At 38.0% G+C, this 20,989-nt stretch overlaps 1 protein-coding gene across 1 annotated transcript; it reads left to right on the top strand.

The window, feature by feature from the left end:
* The first annotated feature begins 6,984 nt into the window (after positions 1-6,984).
* Positions 6,985-14,737, top strand: LOC104101716 (sucrose-phosphatase 1). Its single transcript, XM_009609211.4, has 9 exons — positions 6,985-7,219; positions 10,902-10,985; positions 11,051-11,350; positions 11,507-11,608; positions 11,768-11,962; positions 12,068-12,358; positions 12,808-12,994; positions 14,201-14,247; positions 14,322-14,737. The coding sequence occupies exons 1-9, from the start codon at positions 7,121-7,123 to the stop codon at positions 14,415-14,417; spliced, it is 1,401 nt and encodes a 466-aa protein (XP_009607506.1). The 5' UTR covers positions 6,985-7,120; the 3' UTR covers positions 14,418-14,737.
* Positions 14,738-20,989: the final 6,252 nt, after the last annotated feature.

Below are 20,989 nucleotides of genomic sequence, written 5' to 3' on the forward strand. Positions count from 1 at the left end.
ATGAACCTCATATAAAACCCTGTGTGCCCCAAAAAATTTTGAATGCTCTTCACTGAAGTCAGCGGCGGGAGTTTAGCAATCACATCAATTTTAGCTCTTTCAACTTCAATGCCTTTAGTTGTTACCTTGTGACCTAAAACTATCCCCTCCTTGACCATAAAGTGACATTTTTTTCCAGTTAAGTACTAGGTGAGTGTCTTCATAATGTTTCAACACAAGCTCCAGATTCCTCAAACAGTCTTCGAAGTCTTCATCAAATAGAGTGAAGTCATCCATGAACACCTCCAAGAATTTCCCATTCAAATCTAAAAAAATGGACATCATGCACCTTTGAAATGTAGTTAGTGTATTGCAAAGTCCAAACGGCATCATCCGGTATGTAAACATTCCCGATGGGCAAGTAAACATGGTTTTCTCGACGTCCTTAGGAGATTAATGGGTATCTGATTGTACCCCGAATAACCGTCTAAGAAATAGTAGCATCCACGCTCTACCACCTTTTCAAGCATCTGATCAATGAAAGGGAGAGGAAAGTGATCCTTTCTCGTTGCATCGTGCAACCATCTGTAATCTATACACATTATCCATCTAGTGATAGCTCTGGTAGGGATTAATTTGTTGTCCTCATTCTTTACTATTGTCATGCCCTCTTTTTTCGGCACAACCTGTACTGGGCTGATCCATGAGCTGTCGGAGATGGAAAATATTATACCAGTATCTAGCAGTTTGAGTATCTCCTTCTGCACCACTTCCTCCAGGTTTTATTCAATTTGCATTGAGGTTGCACTACAGGTTTGCTACCTTCCTCCAACAAGATTTTGTGCATGCAGATTGCGGTGCTAATTCCCTGAATATCGGCTATGCTCCAGCTGATTGCTTTTTTATACTTCCGCAATAATTCCACCAGCATATGTTCCTGTTCACCTATCAAATCAGCAGAAACAATCACAAGAAAATTATTAGCCTCAAGGAAAGCATATTTTAAATGGGTTGGGAGTACTTTCAACTCCAGACTAGGCTTAGTCATTTCCTTCTTGAATTCCTCCCCATCCACCACTTGATTTTCAGTATCCAGGGCCTCGGCCTCTTCTTTGATATCCGGGTCTTCATCTTCAGTTGTACTTGATTGAGTAATGCATCTTTCTAATGAGTCAACTACCAGCTTGTGTTTTTTGGCTAACTTCCCCACCACATCCAGTTTGAAATAAGAGAAGGCAGACGCCTCATTACAAGAGTACTTCATCATTCTTCATTTGAAAAACTACCTTTTCATTTCCCACTCTTAGCATAAGCTAACCCTCATATATATTAAGGATTGCTCTGCCAGTGCACAGGAATGATCTCCCTAGAATTAGAGGCACATCTTTGTTTAACTCTGTATCTACTACGATAAAGTCCATAGGAAAACACGAATTTGTCCACTCTCACCAGAATATCCTCGATTATTCCCTCGGGTATAATGGTTATTTGATTAGCTAGTTGCAATGACACTGGGACAAATTTGATAACTCCCAGCTCTCCTTCTAATTTCTTGAAGACAGACAACTGCATTAGATTAATGGATGCACCTGAGTCGTATAAGGCCTTGTCAAATTTCTCGCTCCCTAGAGAGCAAGGTATCGTAAAGCTTCCAGAATCCCCACACTTTTGAGAAATTTTATTATGTAGGATAGCACTACAATGTGCATTAAGTTTGACTACTGTCATTTCCTCCAGCTTCCTTTTACTAGATAGGATCTCCTTCAAAAATTTGGCGTAGGCAGGCATTTGGGTGAGCACTTCAGTGAATGGAAAGTTCACATACAACTGTTTGAGCATCTCCAGGAATCTTTGAAAGCATCTACCTAATTTTTTCTGCTTCATTTTCTAAGAAATGGCAGCACTGGCATGTGTTTGCTTTCTTCAACTTCACTATTTGGCTTTTTCTTACCTCCCTCCTTTTTGTTAGTGCTCTCCGTGCCTAAATATTCACCACTTGCCTGCTTCTCTGATGTCTTGGTCTGTTTATTCACCCTTTCGGCCCTTGGTTTTGCAATAGGATCTGCTAACGTCTTGCCACTCCTTAGAGACACCGCTTTGATTATCTCTTTTGGGTTCTTCTCAGTGTCTGAAGGAAGAATACCAGGGGCTCCTTCAGACAACATATTTGTAATCTACCCCATCTGTCTTTCTAAATTCTGGATGTTTGTGCCCTGTTCCTGGATGGTTGTGCCCTGGATTTCAAATTTTTCATCTGATTTGTTGATGAACGCCTTCATTAGATCCTCTAAACTTGAATGGTTGGGCTATGGAGGCTGGTACTGTTGCCTTTGCCGATTTTGAAAATCAGGAGGTCCTTGCCCTAATGCTCTAGGATTTTGCTGTTGCCATAAATTTAGACTACCACTTGAAGAGCTCCATGAAAAACCTGGATGTCTTTGTCCCAGTAGGTAGGCTCTGTAGCCACTACTTTGAAGCATCGTTCAGTGAGAAAGGAAATGATCTGAGGTATACGGCATCGTGTGATTCTCCGTTATAGTGGAAAGTATTCATGATTTCATCAAAGTCCATCAGATGACTGTTAGGATCTTTGTTGGGTTTGCTTCTGAAGATACAATTATTTTGAATGGTATGGATGACTCCCTGCTTGAGTTCAAAATTATTAGCAACAATGGATGGAGGTCTCACATTGGACTGTCATTGGTTGTAGACTGGTGTGGCATAATCTCCCAGTGATCTCCCAGGACTGAGGGCCGCATTTTCAAACTCGTCTTCAACCTTGGGTCGATTTAGATTGAATCTTCGACCCCCAGCCCTTTCGACGATCTCATCAATAACTCGGAGAGCCGCTTCAGCTGCTACCCTTGCATCTAGTTCTCTTTGTTGTGCTGCTTCTCTTGCAGCTAAGTCCACCCTTCATCTTCATGGTGTACCATCTTATCTTGAGTCGAAGTCTGACCAAAAAAGGATTCACTTGATTCTTTCTCCTTTCTCAACTACCACAGGTGCTTGTCCAATTCTAGGTTATATGGCACCAATTCCTTTGAAGAGGATCGAGTCATACACCACCGAACTTAACATGTTGCCTGCACACAGATGAGAGAAATTGAAAAATAAAATAAAATTGGTTCCTGAATTAGCACTGAAAATAATTGTGAGCACTGTTAATCGCCAATCCCCAGCAGCAACGCCAATTTGATAAGCGTTGAACCGGTGAATAAAACTGATACTCGCTAGTCAAAGATAGTATAGTTATTAAATCGTCTTCACAGGGATTGGTTTAAATATTATTCGAATAATTTTTAGTTTAACATTATTCAGGAAAATAAACCTTTAATTTTGAATTACTAAAGAACTAAGAGTAACAACTAAGATTATCAATTACGAATGATTATGGGAAAATGAGGAATTAGGTAGCAACAATTGAATATCAGTGAGAGAACTAAGGGCATTGACAAGATATGTGCACAACTATTATTTGGGCTATAACTCTGTTTCAAGTTCAATTCTGAAGTTCTGTTGACTCTTTTGATTTCAACAACTGATTAGATTATCTTTAGGATTCAAATTCTTCTTTCGAATGAATGAGAGTTCCATTGAATAACCTAATGACAAGTGCTATGAACTTCTGCAAGAATACGTTGAATGATTGGTCTTATGAAGAATGTCTCTCGACTATTCCTCTAGATTATGTTAATTGATAACTCTACAAGCTCTTTTGATTACCTATGAGAGCCGTGAAATTCATCTAGACAAGAAAACACAATTATATTTGCAGCAATACTTCTCTTCCGATTAAAGTGAAACCACAAATAACTTTGCAATTCAATTCGAAACTCTTACAATGAATTCAAGCACTACAGACGTCAAATCCTCGAATAACAATCAGGACACAATATCTGTCAACTATCCTAAGAATGATTACTCCATAATGTAGAAATTGTTTATCACGAGAGTATTAAGAGAATAAGAAAATATTACAACTCATGAATTCAAACAAACTTTCGTATTGAATGATTCAGATGAAGTATTCGAATTCTCTGTTGTTTCCTTACCGTTTTCTCTCCAAAATTTGCTCCAAAATCCAAGATCCTAGTTTGGAACGAGCTTAGGCTTCATATAAGTCAAGGAGAATGCCCAAAAAATTACAAAAATAGGCCTGACTTAAGTTTCCCATAAGCCGACGTGCGTTGCCGCGCACCTGAGATCTTGGGCGCGCATGTGGGCGCACATATCCTCCAGTCGCCTGCCTTCTGTGCGCGCTCATATGCGTGTTCTGGCCTTCAGCTGCGCGGCCGTGCAACTCCTTTTCCTCTTCTTCATCTCTTTTTTCCCCAACTTGTCCATTGTTTGTCCCATGACAATTTCATCTACACCTGCACCAAAATGTAACATATTAGACCACAATTTAAGCAAAGTCCCTATCAAATCAACCCGATTAGAGACAAAAAGAATCTGAAATATCAAGCAAAATTAAGCTCATCAAGAAGAATGAGACAGAATACTTGGATCAATGCTATGACATGGCAGAAAGGTGTGCCATTCAAGATGAGTTTCATTACTTGGAGAGAATTGAGAGACAAAATCCCTATTGATTCTAGACTTGCTAGAATGGGCATAACAGTACCATCTAGTGTATTTACTGTAGAGAACCAACTTTAGGAACCATAGATCACTTGTTCTGTGAAGGTACTTTTGCTCAAGAACTGTGGAGAAGACTGTGTGGGCCTCTAGGGATAGCCTACTCTGGTATTCAATACATATATTTGCTTATAAGCTGGTGGAGTTGTAAGGATAATAATCTTATCCATGCTTATATTACTAAGTGTCTTCCAATAATAGCTTCATGGGAAATTTGGAAGGCCAGGTGTAGTGCCAAATATGAAAATATCGCACCCAATGTGAATAGAACTTTATCTCTTATTTCCTTTTATATGGCTCACATTGTGAATGTGCAGTTTCAAAAGATCAAGTTGGATCATAGTTGGTCAAGAATAGCTCAGTTGATATGTAGTACCATTCATTTTAGACAATGCATCCCAGTACAGTGGATCAGATCTCAATCCTCTTTTGTGAAACTAAATTTAGATGGTAGTTGTAAAAATAGTATATGTAGTGGTGGAGGGGTAGTCAAAAATGATAAAGAATGTATGGTTTTTGCTTACTCTATAGTACTGGGATGTGGAACTAGCAACTGGGCAGACGCATCTGCCTTAGTATTTGGCATCAAATGGTGTTTGGCTAATAATTATCAGTGCACTGTGAGAGAAAGTGACTCTAAGTTGTTGGTGGACTGTGTGAATGGTATTAACACCACCCCTTGGAGGATAGCTACAGAAGTTCAAGAGCTCAAAGAGAACATGAATCAACCCAACGTCAAGCTTAATCATTGTTATAGGGAAGGTAATCAGGTGAAAGATAGATCGGCCTCACTAAGCAATGCAACTCAATCCCTGATATATGACTCCTTTGCAGAGCCGCCTACTCAAGTTGGAGGTCTTTTGGATATGGATAGATGGAGATTGCATGTTTTTCTAAGATCTATTAAAAATAAACCAACATCACCTTCGAGCCACCTTGATACCAGGATGTTTTGTAAATTAGTAGGATTAGTCCTTTTGGAGGTTCTTTTGTATGGAATGGATACTCATGGTTGATGCCAATGTATCCTCTCTCCAATGCATTTACCCCATCTTCATTTGTATCAAAAATAGTTTATGCTATCTTTCAAAAGTTAGTAGGGAGGTAGTAGGCTTTTTTGATTACTATCTCAAACCCAATGTAATCTTTTGAAGATGAATAAAATGCAAAAAAATAAAAAAAATAAAAGAATATCATAAGCATGGTTTAGGTCTTGCTACTTTTTAACAACTGTATTTTACTTTTACTATATTTTGGTCTACAATCATGTGTAACTGACAAAATTTTCAACATTTTCATCTAACATTAACTCCTGGAATTAGGGTTGCTTATCGGGCGGATCAGACGGATTGTTACGCTTAACGGTTCGACTTATCGGTTATCGGCTCGTAAATGTACTAATCCGCTAGCCAAACCGATAAGATATCAGACGGACTGGTATCGGTTTTGCGATTATCGGGCGGTTATCGGGCGATTTATCGGCTAAATTAAATAGTAATGAGTGCATATACCACTTGACATTAAATCACCAAATTTAAATCTTAAATTCAACCCGTTTATATAACACTGTCATCATGCCCGCATTTCTAGAAGTCACTAACTGGAAATTTATATTTTCTCCTTAGAAGATCTGGTCATAATGGATATAGTCATATACTAAATTAGTGTTGCATAGGGCTCTTTTCTTTATGCTATTGCATCAAGCCATATAGCCATATGCAAGTGCATTTTCACAACCGGCAGAAGTCACAAGAATTTGAAAGTGAATTTTCAATAGTCTAATACCACTAAGTTAATATCTGTCATAAAATAATAATAGTTAGTATCTTAGTGAACCTTCTGAACGTGAATAGTAACTGCTACTTTGTCAAATAGTTTGTCAAATATAACTGCTACTTTGTCAAATATAATTTTTTTTAACAGTTTAACGGTTTATCCGTTAAGAAAATTGAATAATCCGTCCCCAAACCGATAAGCCGTTAATTATAAAATTTCAATCCGTTCACCAATCATTAATCCGATAACCCGATACCAATAAGCTATTAAACCAAGTTTGCGGTTCAATTTTCGGTTACAGTTCGGTTTTGAAGCAATCGTGGTACTTAACTACTTTGTTAAGTTAGATAGATTACCTTAATCTCACATTAATTATACCAATACGAGTTTTATGGTCAAAATTATGTAATTTGATAATCCAATTACTTGGCACTATTCCATTTAACCATTATTAAACATTTTGATTGTAGAATACCTTTTTTTAAAAAAGGTAAAACATTATATGGCCCGACTATCAAAAGTCAAAGCAGCTTCAATGCTTAATAAACTTCTTAACAATTTGAGTTCTACTTTTTCCAATTAAAGTTAAATTAAAATAAATCAGAAGGATTTCACTCTGGTATCCCTTTTGGGAGGTTGCTTGCCTTTTACAAAAGAAGCGCCAAAGGAATTGGATCCACAGACAGAAGTGGAAAACGCAAATAACTGTCCTCTAGTTTAGTCTATGCCTTCACTTACGCTAAGATTTAGTTTTTCTGGTTTCCCACGTTCACGTTGCTGCTCCACTCCCACTCCCAAACTCTCTTCTTTCACCTCTTTTCAGGTAACCCGTCCTTCTCTCTCTGGAAGTGTGTGCGCGTATAATTGTTTTTATTTGTTTGTAAGTTTTTTTCTGGGGAAATTTTTTATGTATATTCGCCCATTCATCTGTATATCTGAAATTTTATTGGGTATGCTGCGATTTTTGTAATGAATCAGTTCTGATATACATTAGCTTTTGTCTGTTGAGATTGGGGTGATCAAAATGAACTTGGGCTGATTTGGCATTTTTAGATCTTTCTACTTGTAGATTGTAAGGTTTTTCTTTTTCTCTGGTGCTTTTATTAGGCAAATTCAACTAATTTTCTTTAATTGCTGAAATCGCTGAAATTATAAGTGAATTCATTTATATTAAGTTCAGAATATTGTTAAAGAAAAATGTCTTAAAAATGTAGTGATAGTTCTAGAAATATTCCTAGCCCCTTTGCCAAATTCAAGTTTGTTCCAGCAGATTTCATCTTAAATTTGATTTGTATCTTGATTTTGTACTGAGCGGAAAGTATTTAACTTTTTTTTTATGCCTTGATACCTAAGCTTGCTATTGTGATTTGGGTTAGCTTAAAATTTGATCAGCTTTTGTTCAGTCCAGTCGATGAAGCTGACCTGCCATTCAGCTGTGTCAATAGAACTCCAAAACAGCCTGATATATTGGCTGAAACTCTTAACTGCAAGTGTCACAAACCCAAGTTATCCAAACTGCTCAACATATTTGTTCGGTCAAGCTTGACTGTAGAAGTTGTGTTTCTTAGTCATTCCTTTATCAAATTGAAAGCTAATCAGGTTTTGCATTTTCCAAATTAAAATGCTCTTGTCAAGCTTTATATGTTAAAGTGGATGATATGATACATAGACAACTTCCTTAAAAAAAAAAAAAAAAAAAAGGACACATAGACATCTTCCGGCATTTTAAGCGGTCAAGATTGATATATGAATGAATATGATTTATCCAAAAAATATTGGTCAAAATTGATATTTCAAAGTGTTTAACATTAGTGGAATGTTTATTCATGATTCGTTCTATTCTATGTCCAAAGATTTAGCTGCACTTTATATTTGTTCAAACTCAACTCTGGCAAGAGATCTTCTAGACGTTGCTTGGTTTGAGACCCTTCAAGTTGCTTTCTCTTAATTTCCCATTTCATTCATGCTTCTAGCTTAACAGACCATTATATGCAAGACAGATTAGAAAGAAAGGAAAATTGCATGTTTAGATGACCTTAGTAACTGATGGTTGAAAGCTGAGCCAATGTGCTCCATATGAATGCTTCGATACTTCTCTTTCTCCTATTCACTTGTTAATTGCCGTCTTTGCATGTGGAATGTAATTTGATGCAAAACATGCACAAATTTCGTTTACTAAGGGCAATTACTTGCTCCAGGCACCTTTAGTCTCTAGTGTTGTTTGGTTTTGAGATAAGTGATGTATTTAAGTGGGACTGGCCTAATTAGTCCAGCATGTGGTTTCATGGACTCATGGTAATTTTGTTTTCATATGGATAGCTAAAATCTCCTCATCACTGTCCCATCCTCGTCCTTTAAGTATAATCTGGCTGTGATTTGATCCTACCTACTCCTGTAGCTAACCAAAAGCTCCAATGGGTTTTTTTGAGATCATTAATTGATTATGACATGACGTGACGAGGAGACAGAGAATTGATTGTGCTACATTAAGAAAGAGTTAGCTGCTGTTTGCTTCTGACCTGCTATAGGCATATTTCTTGTTGACAAGAGCTTTCTCTTTTTTACTTTCAATGATAAGTTGAAAAATGATAGAAACTAGGCCTTCAAGGGAATCTGTGTCTTCTAGCTTAGAAAATAGAAGCTTACTAGCTTGTTTAACGCCATTTTCAAGACGAAGAAGATGCCCGAAGATTGGTGGGGGAGTTTGATGATTCCATTGTACAAAAACAAAGGTGATATCCAGAACTGCAACAACTCTAGGGGGTATCAAGCTGCTGAGTCACACTATGAAGGTTCGGGAGAGGGTGGTGGAGAAGAGAGTGAGGACATGTGTATCTATCACTGAGAACCAGTTCGGATTTATGCCAGGACGGTCAACTACAGAAGCCATTCACCTTGTGAGACGATTGGTGGAGCAGTATATGGAGAGGAAAAAGGACTTGCACATGGTGTTCATTGACCTTGAGAAGGCTTATGACAAAGTCCCGAGGGAGGTGCTATGGAGATGTTTGGAGGTTAGCGGAGTCCCGGTAGCGTACATTAGGGTGATTAAGGACATGTACGAAGGTGCTAAGACTCGAGTGAGGACTACGGGAGGAGACTCAGAACATTTCCCTGTGGAGATGGGGTTGCATCAGGGATCAGCCCTTAGCCCGTTTTTGTTTGCCATAGTGTTGGATGTGCTGACACGACACATACAAGGGAGGGTGCCATGGTGTATGTTATTTGCTGATGACATAGTACTGATTGACGAGACGCGAGGGGGTGTTAATGCTTTGTTGGAAGTTTGGAGACAGACGGTAGAGTCCAAAGGTTTCAAGTTGAGTAGGTCGAAAACTGAATATTTGGAGTGCAAGTTCAGTGATGAGAGGCAGGAAGAAGAAGTGGAAGTAAAGATTGATACTCAGTCATTCCCAAAAGAGATAGTTTCAAGTATCTTGAGTCTATAATCCAAGGCAACGGGGAGATTGATGAGAATGTTACTCACCGCATTGGAGCGGGTTGGATGAGATGGAGGCTAGCTTCGGGGGTTTTATGCGATAAGAATGTGCCGCCTAGACTTAAGGGCAAATTCTACAGGGTGGTGGTTAGACTGGTTATGTTGTATGGAGCTGAGTGTTGGCCCGTCAAGAAGTCCCATGTCCAGAAGATGAGCGTAGCTGAAATGAGGGTGTTGAGATAGATGTGTGGACATACCAGGAAAGACAAGATTAGGAATGAAGTTATTAGGGACAAGGTGGGAGTGACATCCATGGAAGACAAGTTGCGGGAATCGAGGCTGCGATGGTTTGGACATATGAGGAGGAGAGACATAGATGTCCCGGTCAGGAGGTGTGAGAAGTTGACCATGGCGGGTTTGAGGAAGGGCAGGGGTAGGCCAAAGAAGTATTTGGGAGAGGTGATTATGTAGGACATGTCGGTGCTTCACCTAACCGAGGACATGACTAGCGATAGGAAGGTGTGGAAGTCGAGGATTAAGGTGGTGGGTTGACAGGTAGTTGTGAGTTTCTCCTAGGTTTACTAGTAGTACTAGTAATATTCTTGTTACTGGTTGAAAGATACTTTCTTCTAGTTTGTTATTATATCTGGTACTTAGCAACCACGTCCATTGTTTTTGAAAATTGCTACTGGAAATTGTTGCTCCCTGATTATTACTATTTGATGCTACTTTTTCTCCCCTTTTTCCTCGTCTTTTGTCTCCCTCTTCTTTCTTTCTTCCTCCTCTTTCTTCTTCTTCTTCCCTTTTCTTCCTTTCCACCTTTTCTTAAGCCGAGGGTCTATCGGAAATTGCCTATCTACCGCTCCAGGTAGAGGTAAGGTCTGCGTACACACTACCCTCCCCAGACCCCACCTGTGGGATTATACTGGGTATGTTGTTGTTGTAATGCTTCCTTTTTGTTTCTCTTAGTTTTGTGTATGGATGTGCATTCCAGAGGATAGGCAACTTCTGTAATACTTCTTAAGTTTACTCACTTTTCTTCTCCTGCTTCTTTCTCTTGTTTCAGACTGAAGTTAATTTTAGATCAATCATGGATCGGCTAACCAGTGCTGCACGTCTCATGATAGTCTCAGATCTTGACCATACCATGGTGGGTTGTTGTAGTTCGCCTTTCTTCCTTATGCTGCTATAACTTATGTGAGGCTTTCTTTACAGGTCGATCATCATGATCCTGAGAACCTTTCTCTGCTTAGGTTTAATGCTTTATGGGAGGCCAATTATCGTGAAAACTCCTTGTTAGTGTTCTCAACTGGGAGATCACCTACCCTTTACAAGGAGTTGAGAAAAGAGAAGCCCATGCTAACCCCAGATATTACCATTATGTCCGTGGGGACTGAAATAGCTTATGGTAACTCTATGGAGCCAGATGATGGTTGGGAAGCTTTTTTAAATAATAAGTGGGATCGGAAAATAGTGACAAAAGAGACGAGCAAATTTCCTGAACTCACCCTTCAGGTACAGCTTATGTTTGAGTCATTTTATATATTGCTTCACGAAGTTTAAATTTTGATACCAGAATTTGCAAACCACTTTCGATGTAAAACTAGTTTGTATGCTGGATATTGTTATTGTAATTGATGTCTCATATATCAACTTCTTTTCACCCTTCAGTCAGAAACAGAGCAGCGACCTCACAAGGTCAGTTTCTATGTTCAGAAAGACAAGGCTCAAGATTTAACAAGAACTCTTTCCAAGCGCTTGGAAGAATGTGGGGTATCATGCCACTTTACATTTCTAGATTATGGCACAATATGATGTCCCTTAAAAGTAAAATCGGAGCATGTACCTGTTGTCGTGCTGCAGTGAGCAGAATTTTTTATAATGTTTCATATCTTTTTGTTCCGATTTTAATATTTCTTTATTTACCATTAGTTGGATATCAAAATAATTTATAGCGGAGGGATGGATTTGGACATTTTGCCACAAGGTGCTGGCAAAGGACAAGCACTTGCATATTTGCTTAAGAAATTAAAGGGCGAGGGCAAGTTGCCAAACAACACGCTTGCCTGTGGTGACTCTGGAAATGATGCTGAGCTTTTCAGTATCCCAGATGTTTATGGTGTGATGGTCAGTAGTTTAGCTATTTCTCCAATTTATTTTTTTATGATCTTATGATTTATTGCTTATATTTTGAGTTCAGAATTGCTCTAAAAATCTAGACTCACTTTGCAGGTAGCAAACGCACAGGAGGAGTTATTACAATGGCGTGCTGCAAATGCAAAAGATAATCCAAAAGTAATTCATGCAACAGAGAGATGTGCCGCGGGTATAATACAAGCAATTGGGCATTTCAACCTGGGACCAAATACCTCTCCTAGAGATGTTACAGATATGTCAGACTGCAAGATGGAGAATTTTGTTCCTGCTTATGAAGTCGTCAAATTTTACTTGTTTTTCGAGAAATGGAGGCGTGGAGAAATTGAGAATTCTGACCTTTCTTTGTCAAACCTGAAAGCAGTTTGTGTATGTTAAGTACCCTATACCTATTTTAGTGTTGTTGTCTTCTGTCGAATGATTGTGGTAATTCTCTCTTTGAGAATTATAGATGGATGCGAGCTTCTTTTCTTTTCATTTTTTTCTTTTTTCTTGTCTTTCTGGCTTGCTTTCCAAATATAGATTCTACCTAGATCTTAATTTCAACACTGCTAACAGCCTCTCCTGCTGCCATATAGAGAAAAAAATTGTTAATTTTCCTTTGCTTATATGACTATAAAGTGACCAAACTGATGAGTTTCCGGTATCCTATGCTCTTCATTTCCTTTCTCTCTCTCTTTCCTTCATTTTCTTCTTGTTATTCGATTGAGTCAGTTGAGAAGGGGTAGAGGCTGTGGGTGGGTTGCCTGAGTTTTTGTTATTCCCTAATGCCTTTCTTTTATGACAATCCGAATTTTCTAACTCTTTTGTTGCTGCAGAGACCATCTGGTACTTTTGTGCACCCATCTGGAGTTGAGAAATCTCTTGAGGACTGCATAAATACATTGAGAACGTGTCACGGTGACAAACAGGGAAAACAATTTCGTATTTGGGTTGATCAAGTCTTACCTACACAGGTTGGTTCAGACTCATGGTTAGTGAGTTTCAAGAAATGGGACCTTTCTGGTAAGTGTCTTTTGCCTCATTAGATGGTCTTTTATTTTTCTTTCTCCATTTCTCATGTCTCGTTTGACTTGATTTTATACAGTCCAGCTGAAGCTTTCCCCTACACGGCTTTGGCTGCAATTGTCTGTGACCGCATTCAGAAAATTCTTTTTACCCCTTCCTTTATGTGCTCATATCACGGGTGGCTCAAGCACTGTTTCATTAGACCTGCCTCTCTTTCTATGAGTGATGTTTGATTATTGTGATTCTGTAAAGGAGGTGTATTAATTAACTGCTGCTGAAGATGTGCTACAATTGGGGTTGTGCTTTCAGCACAGAGACTAGCCCTGTTTTGGAACTTTTTGATGCGTCAAGCTAATTATATCTAACCATTAAAAAAATGGCTCTTTCTACCAAACTCTTCCCTGGCTCCCGTATTCTCACACAAAAATCTGCACAGATAGATAGCCCTGCAACCACCACTATAGTCTACTATATCTACACTGATATTGTGCCTTGTCCAAAAAGACGTTTTGAGCACTTACCATAGTCTGTATCATGCACCTCTATAGCATCAGTGCCAAATAAGCCTCAGAATGAACATTTAAATTTGCAGCAAATAGAGGGGGAATAATATGATGATTGAGGTGTCTAACCTTTTCCATATTTGAGCTACTTTGTAGTGGAAGCGTTTTGATATTAGTATTTGAGCCTCCATTTTTCAGATTATGGTGCACACCATGTGAACTACTGCTCCTTAGCTTTTGACATTTGAAATTTTGTTGAGATGCTCCAGGAAGATTAGAAAAAAAGTTGAGTTATAAACCAAAGAGGCACCCTGTTATCCTATTTGATTCCACAGTAGGTTGAGTGCATGTAATGATGTTGGTTCAGAATTCATGTTATTAAGCAGGAGTACTTTGATCAAGTCTTTAATGGCTTATTTTTGATCGACCTAGTTGCCAAGCTTCTCTAGATGTTGGTACTTGCGCTCACCTACCACACTGTTTTAAGCATTCTCCTGGAGGAAAATTGCCTCTGTATTCATATATAATCAAGTGATTATAGAAATGAAATGTCTTAAAACAGTGTGGTAGGTGAGCTCAAGTGATTATGAAAATGACTTATTTTCTGCACGAATGTTAATACTTATGTGATCCACCTTTTCTTTCTGTTCGGCTCTTATTATTTCTAATATTGTTTTTTACAATATGCTGTTTCTTGCAGGCGAAGAGCGACAATGTTGCATAACTACTGTCTTGTTAAGTTCAAAGGTGATGTTTGTTAAAGGATCATTTCACTTATATCTTACAAGCCAAACCTGTTATAATTTGCTTTTTGCTTCCAGAATGTGACGGTCGCGGATGGGCTCACTTGGACACATGTGCATCAGACTTGGCTGCAAGGAGCAGCAGCAAGTGGCTCTGCGACCTGGTTGTTTTGAAATTGTCATCAGATGACCAGCCCGACTGAATAAGCACAAAATCATATTTTAGCTATAAGCATCGATAGGCCCCCTAAATACCTCTGTTTGCGGCCCTCTCTGTTTCTTACCCTGCTTGTTGTCATTCTTCCTTGATGATGAATGTATTACCATCTAAATCCATGAAGATGGTTAATCATTTAGGTAATAATTAGTGTTATCCTTTTTGACAATTGTAGCTGTCAAGTAACTAAGAGAGTCACAAATAATAAGCGCCTCTGTACATCGTGATATTTCAATTTGGATTGCAACATGAATATAAGTTCTTACTTGAAAAGAAAGTCTTTGTTTAAGCTTGCATTGTTGTATTTTGTTTTTCACATAGCTAACAGGGAGTAGGAAAGACCTAATAGGTTGTGTGAGCTGTCAGAATTTGAGTTCAAACAACTTGCATCAGTGCACTAACATCTGTTGAACATGCAGAGGTAAATTTAGGAGTTTCTACAGGGGTAGGACAACAATAGAATGCAAATTGTCGATGAAATTTAGTACCCCTCTGTTTTATTGTGTCTTAGTTTGACTAGGCACAAAGTTTAAGAGAGTAAGGAAGATTTTTGAATCTTGTGGTCTTAAATTAAAATGTGTATAACGTACCAACGATGCTCTTTGAATCTTGTGGTTAAACGTGCCGTGTCATTCTTATAAGGAAGTGTGGTTAGGGATAAAATGAGTTTGTTGGAACTAAAGGGTTACCAAATATAGAAAATGACATACTTTTTGGAGCATACTGCAAAGGAAAGTAAGATATATAAATTGAAACAGAGGAAGGCGTCATTTGCCATTCATCAGGCTTGGGAGAGGAGGTAGACGCTCCCCCACCCGAATCCGAGCCGCAGGAACATGTACATACGGAATACGAGAATTTCCACCTTGTTGAAGATCTAGTGGTGCTACCCGAAGACTTAAATGAATAGCCATCGCTGTTAAGAACAACCGAGATCCAATGAGAATTTGCGCGTAGCTTCTGGTCTTTGACATCAAAAAAGAAGGTTGTAATAACGAAAGGGACATGTGAGATTTAACCATATAAGTAAGATAACAACGTCAAATTAAAAGTTCATTTTTGTAATTATGCTCTTTGTTCAATGGTGTTAAACCAAATGGCAGCTCAAAATTAGCCGGTGCCAATTTCAGCTTAAATCTTGGGTTAAAATTAGCTCACAAGCGTTTCTTTGATTAATTGTTATGCATTTGAGAGCAGTTAAGTCAGTTAGTCACAGTTGATGGAGCACATGTTAATTGCATGAAGTGAAAAGAGTCCGATTTACACTCTCTCAGAGAGCAGCATAACTGAGACGAGTGAGTTACAATGGAGTATTTAGTCAACACCAGTTGTATTGCATGAGAATTGGGATATAAATATATGTTATAGTTCATTCCGAAAATTTCACAGAACCTCTCTACTTCCTACCAAGGCGCAAGAGGCTTCTCAAACTTAAGTTGAATCTTTGAGGTCTTTCGAGATCTCTTAATTCAGTTGCTTCATATCGAACTCATCCGAGATTATGAATTATCTATCAGTTGGTAGCGAAGACGATTGCCTTCACAATATGACGGAAAATGCCTAAAGTGACTCGATGAGATGAGGAGCCTGCCTGCCAAGGATATACTAAAGCTCAAGGAGCTTGTGCAACAACTTTCAGAGTGGCGACTGAATTGAAGACTTCCAGCTAGGAATTGAAGAAGAAAGTAAAGTGGAGGAACAACATCACGTATGCAAATTCTGGGGTCTGCACAAAACCTAAACACTCCATTATGATGGATTCTGGAGGTAATTCTCTAGCTTAAGACTCCTACTCTGAGTGCTTAATTTTTCTAGGCTATCTGAATTAGATTTTTTTTGAAGTTTAATTAAGAGGATCATGCTAGAAGGCGAAAAAGGTCTATCTGCTTTTGTGATAAAAAACATGTGTTATGACATATGAGCAAGGGTTCTAAACAGGTTTATTTTCTGAAGGAGGATTTGAGTGGAGAATAGATTGCCTAACTTGTGAGGAACAAGAGGAGTCTAACTCATCTGTCATGTGAGAGCATCTTTATATGTCACTCTCTTTATATGTCACTCTATGCTATGAATGTTGTTGCTCCCAAACGCACATGCAAGTATACGTGGTCGTACAAGTAACAAAATGATAAGTTGTGTGTCGAACCCACAGAGACTTGTATCAACTATCCATTAAATTCACTAAGATTGTTATTCAGTCGAGCCAATTCGAGTTCAAGAGTTTAATTATACTAAACTATAATTCTAAGTAGTAACTAAATTATCAAGCAGCAAAACGGTTATTGTGTATTCAGTAGAGATAATATTACAGGGTTGTGATCGATTCACCAATCCTATTGTGTTCTAATTAACTCTCCATTTCATACAATTCACTCATGGTTGCTAATTAATCGAACAATTTCTCTCATAGCCTTCTCCCGAAGTACTACTTGCCTATTCAAAATAGATTAACGCCTATATTCCTATGAAATCAATCTATTAAGAACGCATTAAGATTACGATATTTAATTAAGCATGGTGACTAGGTATATTCCTATCCTAACCACAAATCCGCCCCCCTCAGAGTTAAGATCATGCTCTCTTCAATTTTTCTCTAATCTAAACATGGTGTCACGCCCCAAACTCAGGGAGCGCGACCGGCGCTTAACCGAGAGAACCCGATCGAGCAAGCCTATTAGATTTCATTCTACCCAAACTCATCCATGAATAAAGGGGAGATGTACTCCATTAATCAAACACTGAAAAGATTTTATTAACAACTTCCTTTTCATTCCCATTAGCAGCTTCAACCATAATTTTCAAAATATTACGAGTTTATAGAATTAATGATAAACATAACTTCCAAATACCAACATTTCTAGTTCAATTCTCAACATCAACCCCAACCCACAACCTGTCTACGGAGCCTCTAAGTACAATAAAAGAGTAATATGGAAATGCCGGCAACAAGGCCCCGGCTATACCTCGAAACACAGTACATGAGAAACAAAAGATACATGACCCCAAAATGAAGTGGAGCTCACCAAATCAGTTGAAAAGAGTGTACTGCTATCACTGATCAATGCCGCCTGCTGTAGAACCACCTGCATCCATTAAAGATGCAGCGCCCCCAGCAAAAGGGACGTTAATACTGTCGAATAGCACTAGTATATATAGCTAAAAGTCCTTTTTCAAAATAGAATGCTCATATAAGAAAAGGCAACACATAGAAACAATAAGTCACAATCAACAATATCCAAATGTTCAGTTAAAACATAATAATTTTCAAAATACGATCTTCATATACAATTTTGGTTGGAAGATCATTAGCACCGATATACCACCATCTTTGTTAGCACGGAGTCCGATCACGCCCGATCGGCTAGGCCATCTCCCCACGAACAATGTGGTTTGACATATGATGCGAAAGAAAGTTGTTACTAAGAGTAGTACCACCATATGCGTAATATGACGTCTGATCTCCACCCGATCAGCTAGGCCGCCTTCCCACATATGCCGTGTGGGTTGACTTTTCCAATTAACAGTTGTTACCAGTTTCATCCCAATTAAGGGAAATAATATCACAATTTATCCAATATTTCAATTTCATCCCAAATAAGGGGAATAATCACAATCCACCTCTATACCGGCACGTGTAGTTTCAGGTGTGGGCTTTATGACCCACCCTTCCTCGGTTTTGCTAATGATGCTCCCAAAAATATTTTTGATTTGATTTGCACACAGAGGTAACACAAATACAATTGTAATCACCTCAACATCTTTCACATTGTATAAATTCTCATTAGTATTTCCAGTCATTCACAACGACAATATTTCCTTGGCTCATTAGGCCATTCACAAGATTCTTTATTCCTGGCACGATGGCCGTATTTCATATTCCACACTTTCACCTCTTTCAATTTCAAGATCACCATCAAATATCAACATATAGAATATTCCGGAAATCACAACTTTAAGTTAATTAGAAATGAACAATTTAAGCACAATAGATTTCTTTCCGAAAAATGAAGTAAATAATTGCAATTGATGCGCAAGTTCAAATCATCAACAAGTGACACCCCATTTATTCTTGAAATACTTTTTCCTAAAAAGGGCAATACACAATTTTCACTCACGAATATGTAAGAATGCAAAACACATTGAAAATACTCACAAAGCATAGTATTTGTTAAAACAACCACATATGGCATGACTTGAGTACAAAAACTTTTAGATAATTCTATTTTCGAAGTCATTTTAAAACAATTGAGTCGAGGCTCATTTCATAATCCTTATCACATATTCTCATTTCATTGGCACCACTAGCCACAACTATAACTTAAATTCGTGGCACGTTGGCCACACTCTATTTCTTTAATTCGCTTATTTCATTTTTAAGCATTTTTAAAGATTATCAACAATAAGACACTTCCAATCAAGACTTTAGGTACACATATGAGCAATTATGAGTCTTAAGCATATCGAGTTTTTCTCACCCAATTTGTATACTAGTTCTCATTTAAAACACGACTCAAAGCCACAACATTTTAATATGCAAACCATACTTTGAGCATCTATCTTTTGACATAAGGCTCATTCGGAATAAACAAGTTTATAGGGAATAACCCGGAATATAGAAGTTAGGAATCTTGAGCCAATCATACTTGATCTTACAGAAATATTATGTATATCTATTCTAAGAGAGAAAGTTTAGCCAACATACCTTGCTTTGAGCTTTTTTTAAATTACTACAACCTTCAGAAAATTCTAGCAATCCCAATCTATTTTGAAACATAACAAAATTGAACCATAATTAGGAAGATATTCATGGTCTCAGCTCATTTGGGCATTTTATCAAACACTAGGTGTGCAAATTTAACTACAAGGTTCTTCTACAAGATTTCCTTCACTCCACAATCCAATCTTTACTTATTTGAGCTCAACAATCTTCCCACAAACCTTATTAGTACAAGCATGTATAAATAATACTCTTATACCCAAGAATCATACTCTCAATCACCCATCTTTTACCCCAAACTCAAAATTGAAGACTAGGGGTTTGAATCTTACCTCTTAGATGAAGATCGTGTGAGATTTCCTTGTTGGATTTTAAAGCTTGGGAAAGATCTTGATGAACAAAACACTTCATCTACTTTCTCTCTCTAGAACACTCTCACTTCTCTCTAAAAAACCTCAGATGATTGCCCCAAAATAAACCCCAAAGCCTATTTATCAAAATGTGGTCGGGTTATGAAAACATGGGCTGTACTAGTCCATTTTACGACCAGATTGCGGTCGCATAACCACTTCTGTGATCGCAGAATTGATCGCAGAATCGCATTCTGCCAGCCTTTGGTAATTTGGTCATAACTTCTTGTAGGAATGTCCAAATGACGAATGGTTTGAAGCGTTAGAAACTAGACACATAGAACTTTATTTTGATTATTACCATATAAATCTTCATATCAAGAAAGTTATGCTCGTTTGAAGTTAGGTCTTGTGCGAACTCAGTTGAAACTTTATCCCATCATAAAATTTTCAACTTGACTTAGCCTGGGGGCTCTTCTTAGACCATAAACCATTATTAATGCACCTCATACATATATTATCATGATCAATTAATATAATTAATATAGTAGTTCTTGTCTGCACATAAAATAATATAATTAGCGAACATCAACTTTCTTAATAGCGCTTAAGTACTTCAAATTTTTCGGGGTATTACATTCTCCCCCACTTAAGAACATTCATCCTCGAATGTTTTACAAGTCCCTTCTAAGAATAGAGTTACCATCATTTTACCTCCAACCATTATACATAGGCACTTATGACTACATTGGTCTTATACATCCTTTCCAAAATTTCAACTTACTTATGGACCTTAAGATTTGGCTATCTTTATAAATTCTTAAAAATTTTAACCGAGTTTCCCCTGTAATTGGGTCTATCCACCTCTCAGAGAATCCCAAAAACCAGTGGGGGTTGAAGGCTCAAACATGTCAAAGAAGAAGCATTATCTCGTGATCAAATATATTGGATAGGAAGTTTTATGGTAATATTCAAGCTAGCACATCTTAAAGTAATTGTTGGAGGTTGCCAAAGGTTTAGTTTGGGTGTTTGGAATGGAAATTTAGATTTGAAGAAAGTGAACGGGTTATTCTCAATATGTCCTCCATGAGGATGCTATGTGAATTGTTAATAGAGGTAAAGTATGTGTAGTCACACTAGGCCTTATGAAGTCTTGAAGAAAATAGGCCAAACTATGAGAATGATGTTTCCCTATTATTGACCTCCGTTTACCCGGTGTTTCATGTATCTATGTGTAAGAAGGTGGAGTTAATGGATAATTGGATTATGAGGAGCGACTATTTATTATCCTTGTTAGATAAGTCCGGAAGTTAAGATTGTCTCCGTCAAGTGCTATGACGAAACCAACAGGTTGAAGAGGCTACTTGGGAAACTAAGGAAGAAATAAAGAAAGGTATCCTTACTTGTTTGAATAGCTATGTATTCTAAGAGTTGCATTCTATTAATTATGTATGATTTGTGT

This window comes from Nicotiana tomentosiformis, chromosome 1 (genome assembly GCF_000390325.3).
Source record: "Nicotiana tomentosiformis chromosome 1, ASM39032v3, whole genome shotgun sequence".
Taxonomy (NCBI): domain Eukaryota; kingdom Viridiplantae; phylum Streptophyta; class Magnoliopsida; order Solanales; family Solanaceae; genus Nicotiana; species Nicotiana tomentosiformis.

Excerpts from the sequence above, each read along its gene's own strand:
- LOC104101716 (XM_009609211.4), top strand. The coding sequence starts at position 7,121 with ATGCCTTCACTTACGCTAAGATTTAGTTTTTCTGGTTTCCCACGTTCA. Across the intron at positions 11,351-11,506 it reads TTCCTGAACTCACCCTTCAG|TCAGAAACAGAGCAGCGACC; the intron begins GTACAGCTTATG and ends TTCACCCTTCAG. Across the intron at positions 12,359-12,807 it reads CAAACCTGAAAGCAGTTTGT|AGACCATCTGGTACTTTTGT; the intron begins GTATGTTAAGTA and ends TTGTTGCTGCAG.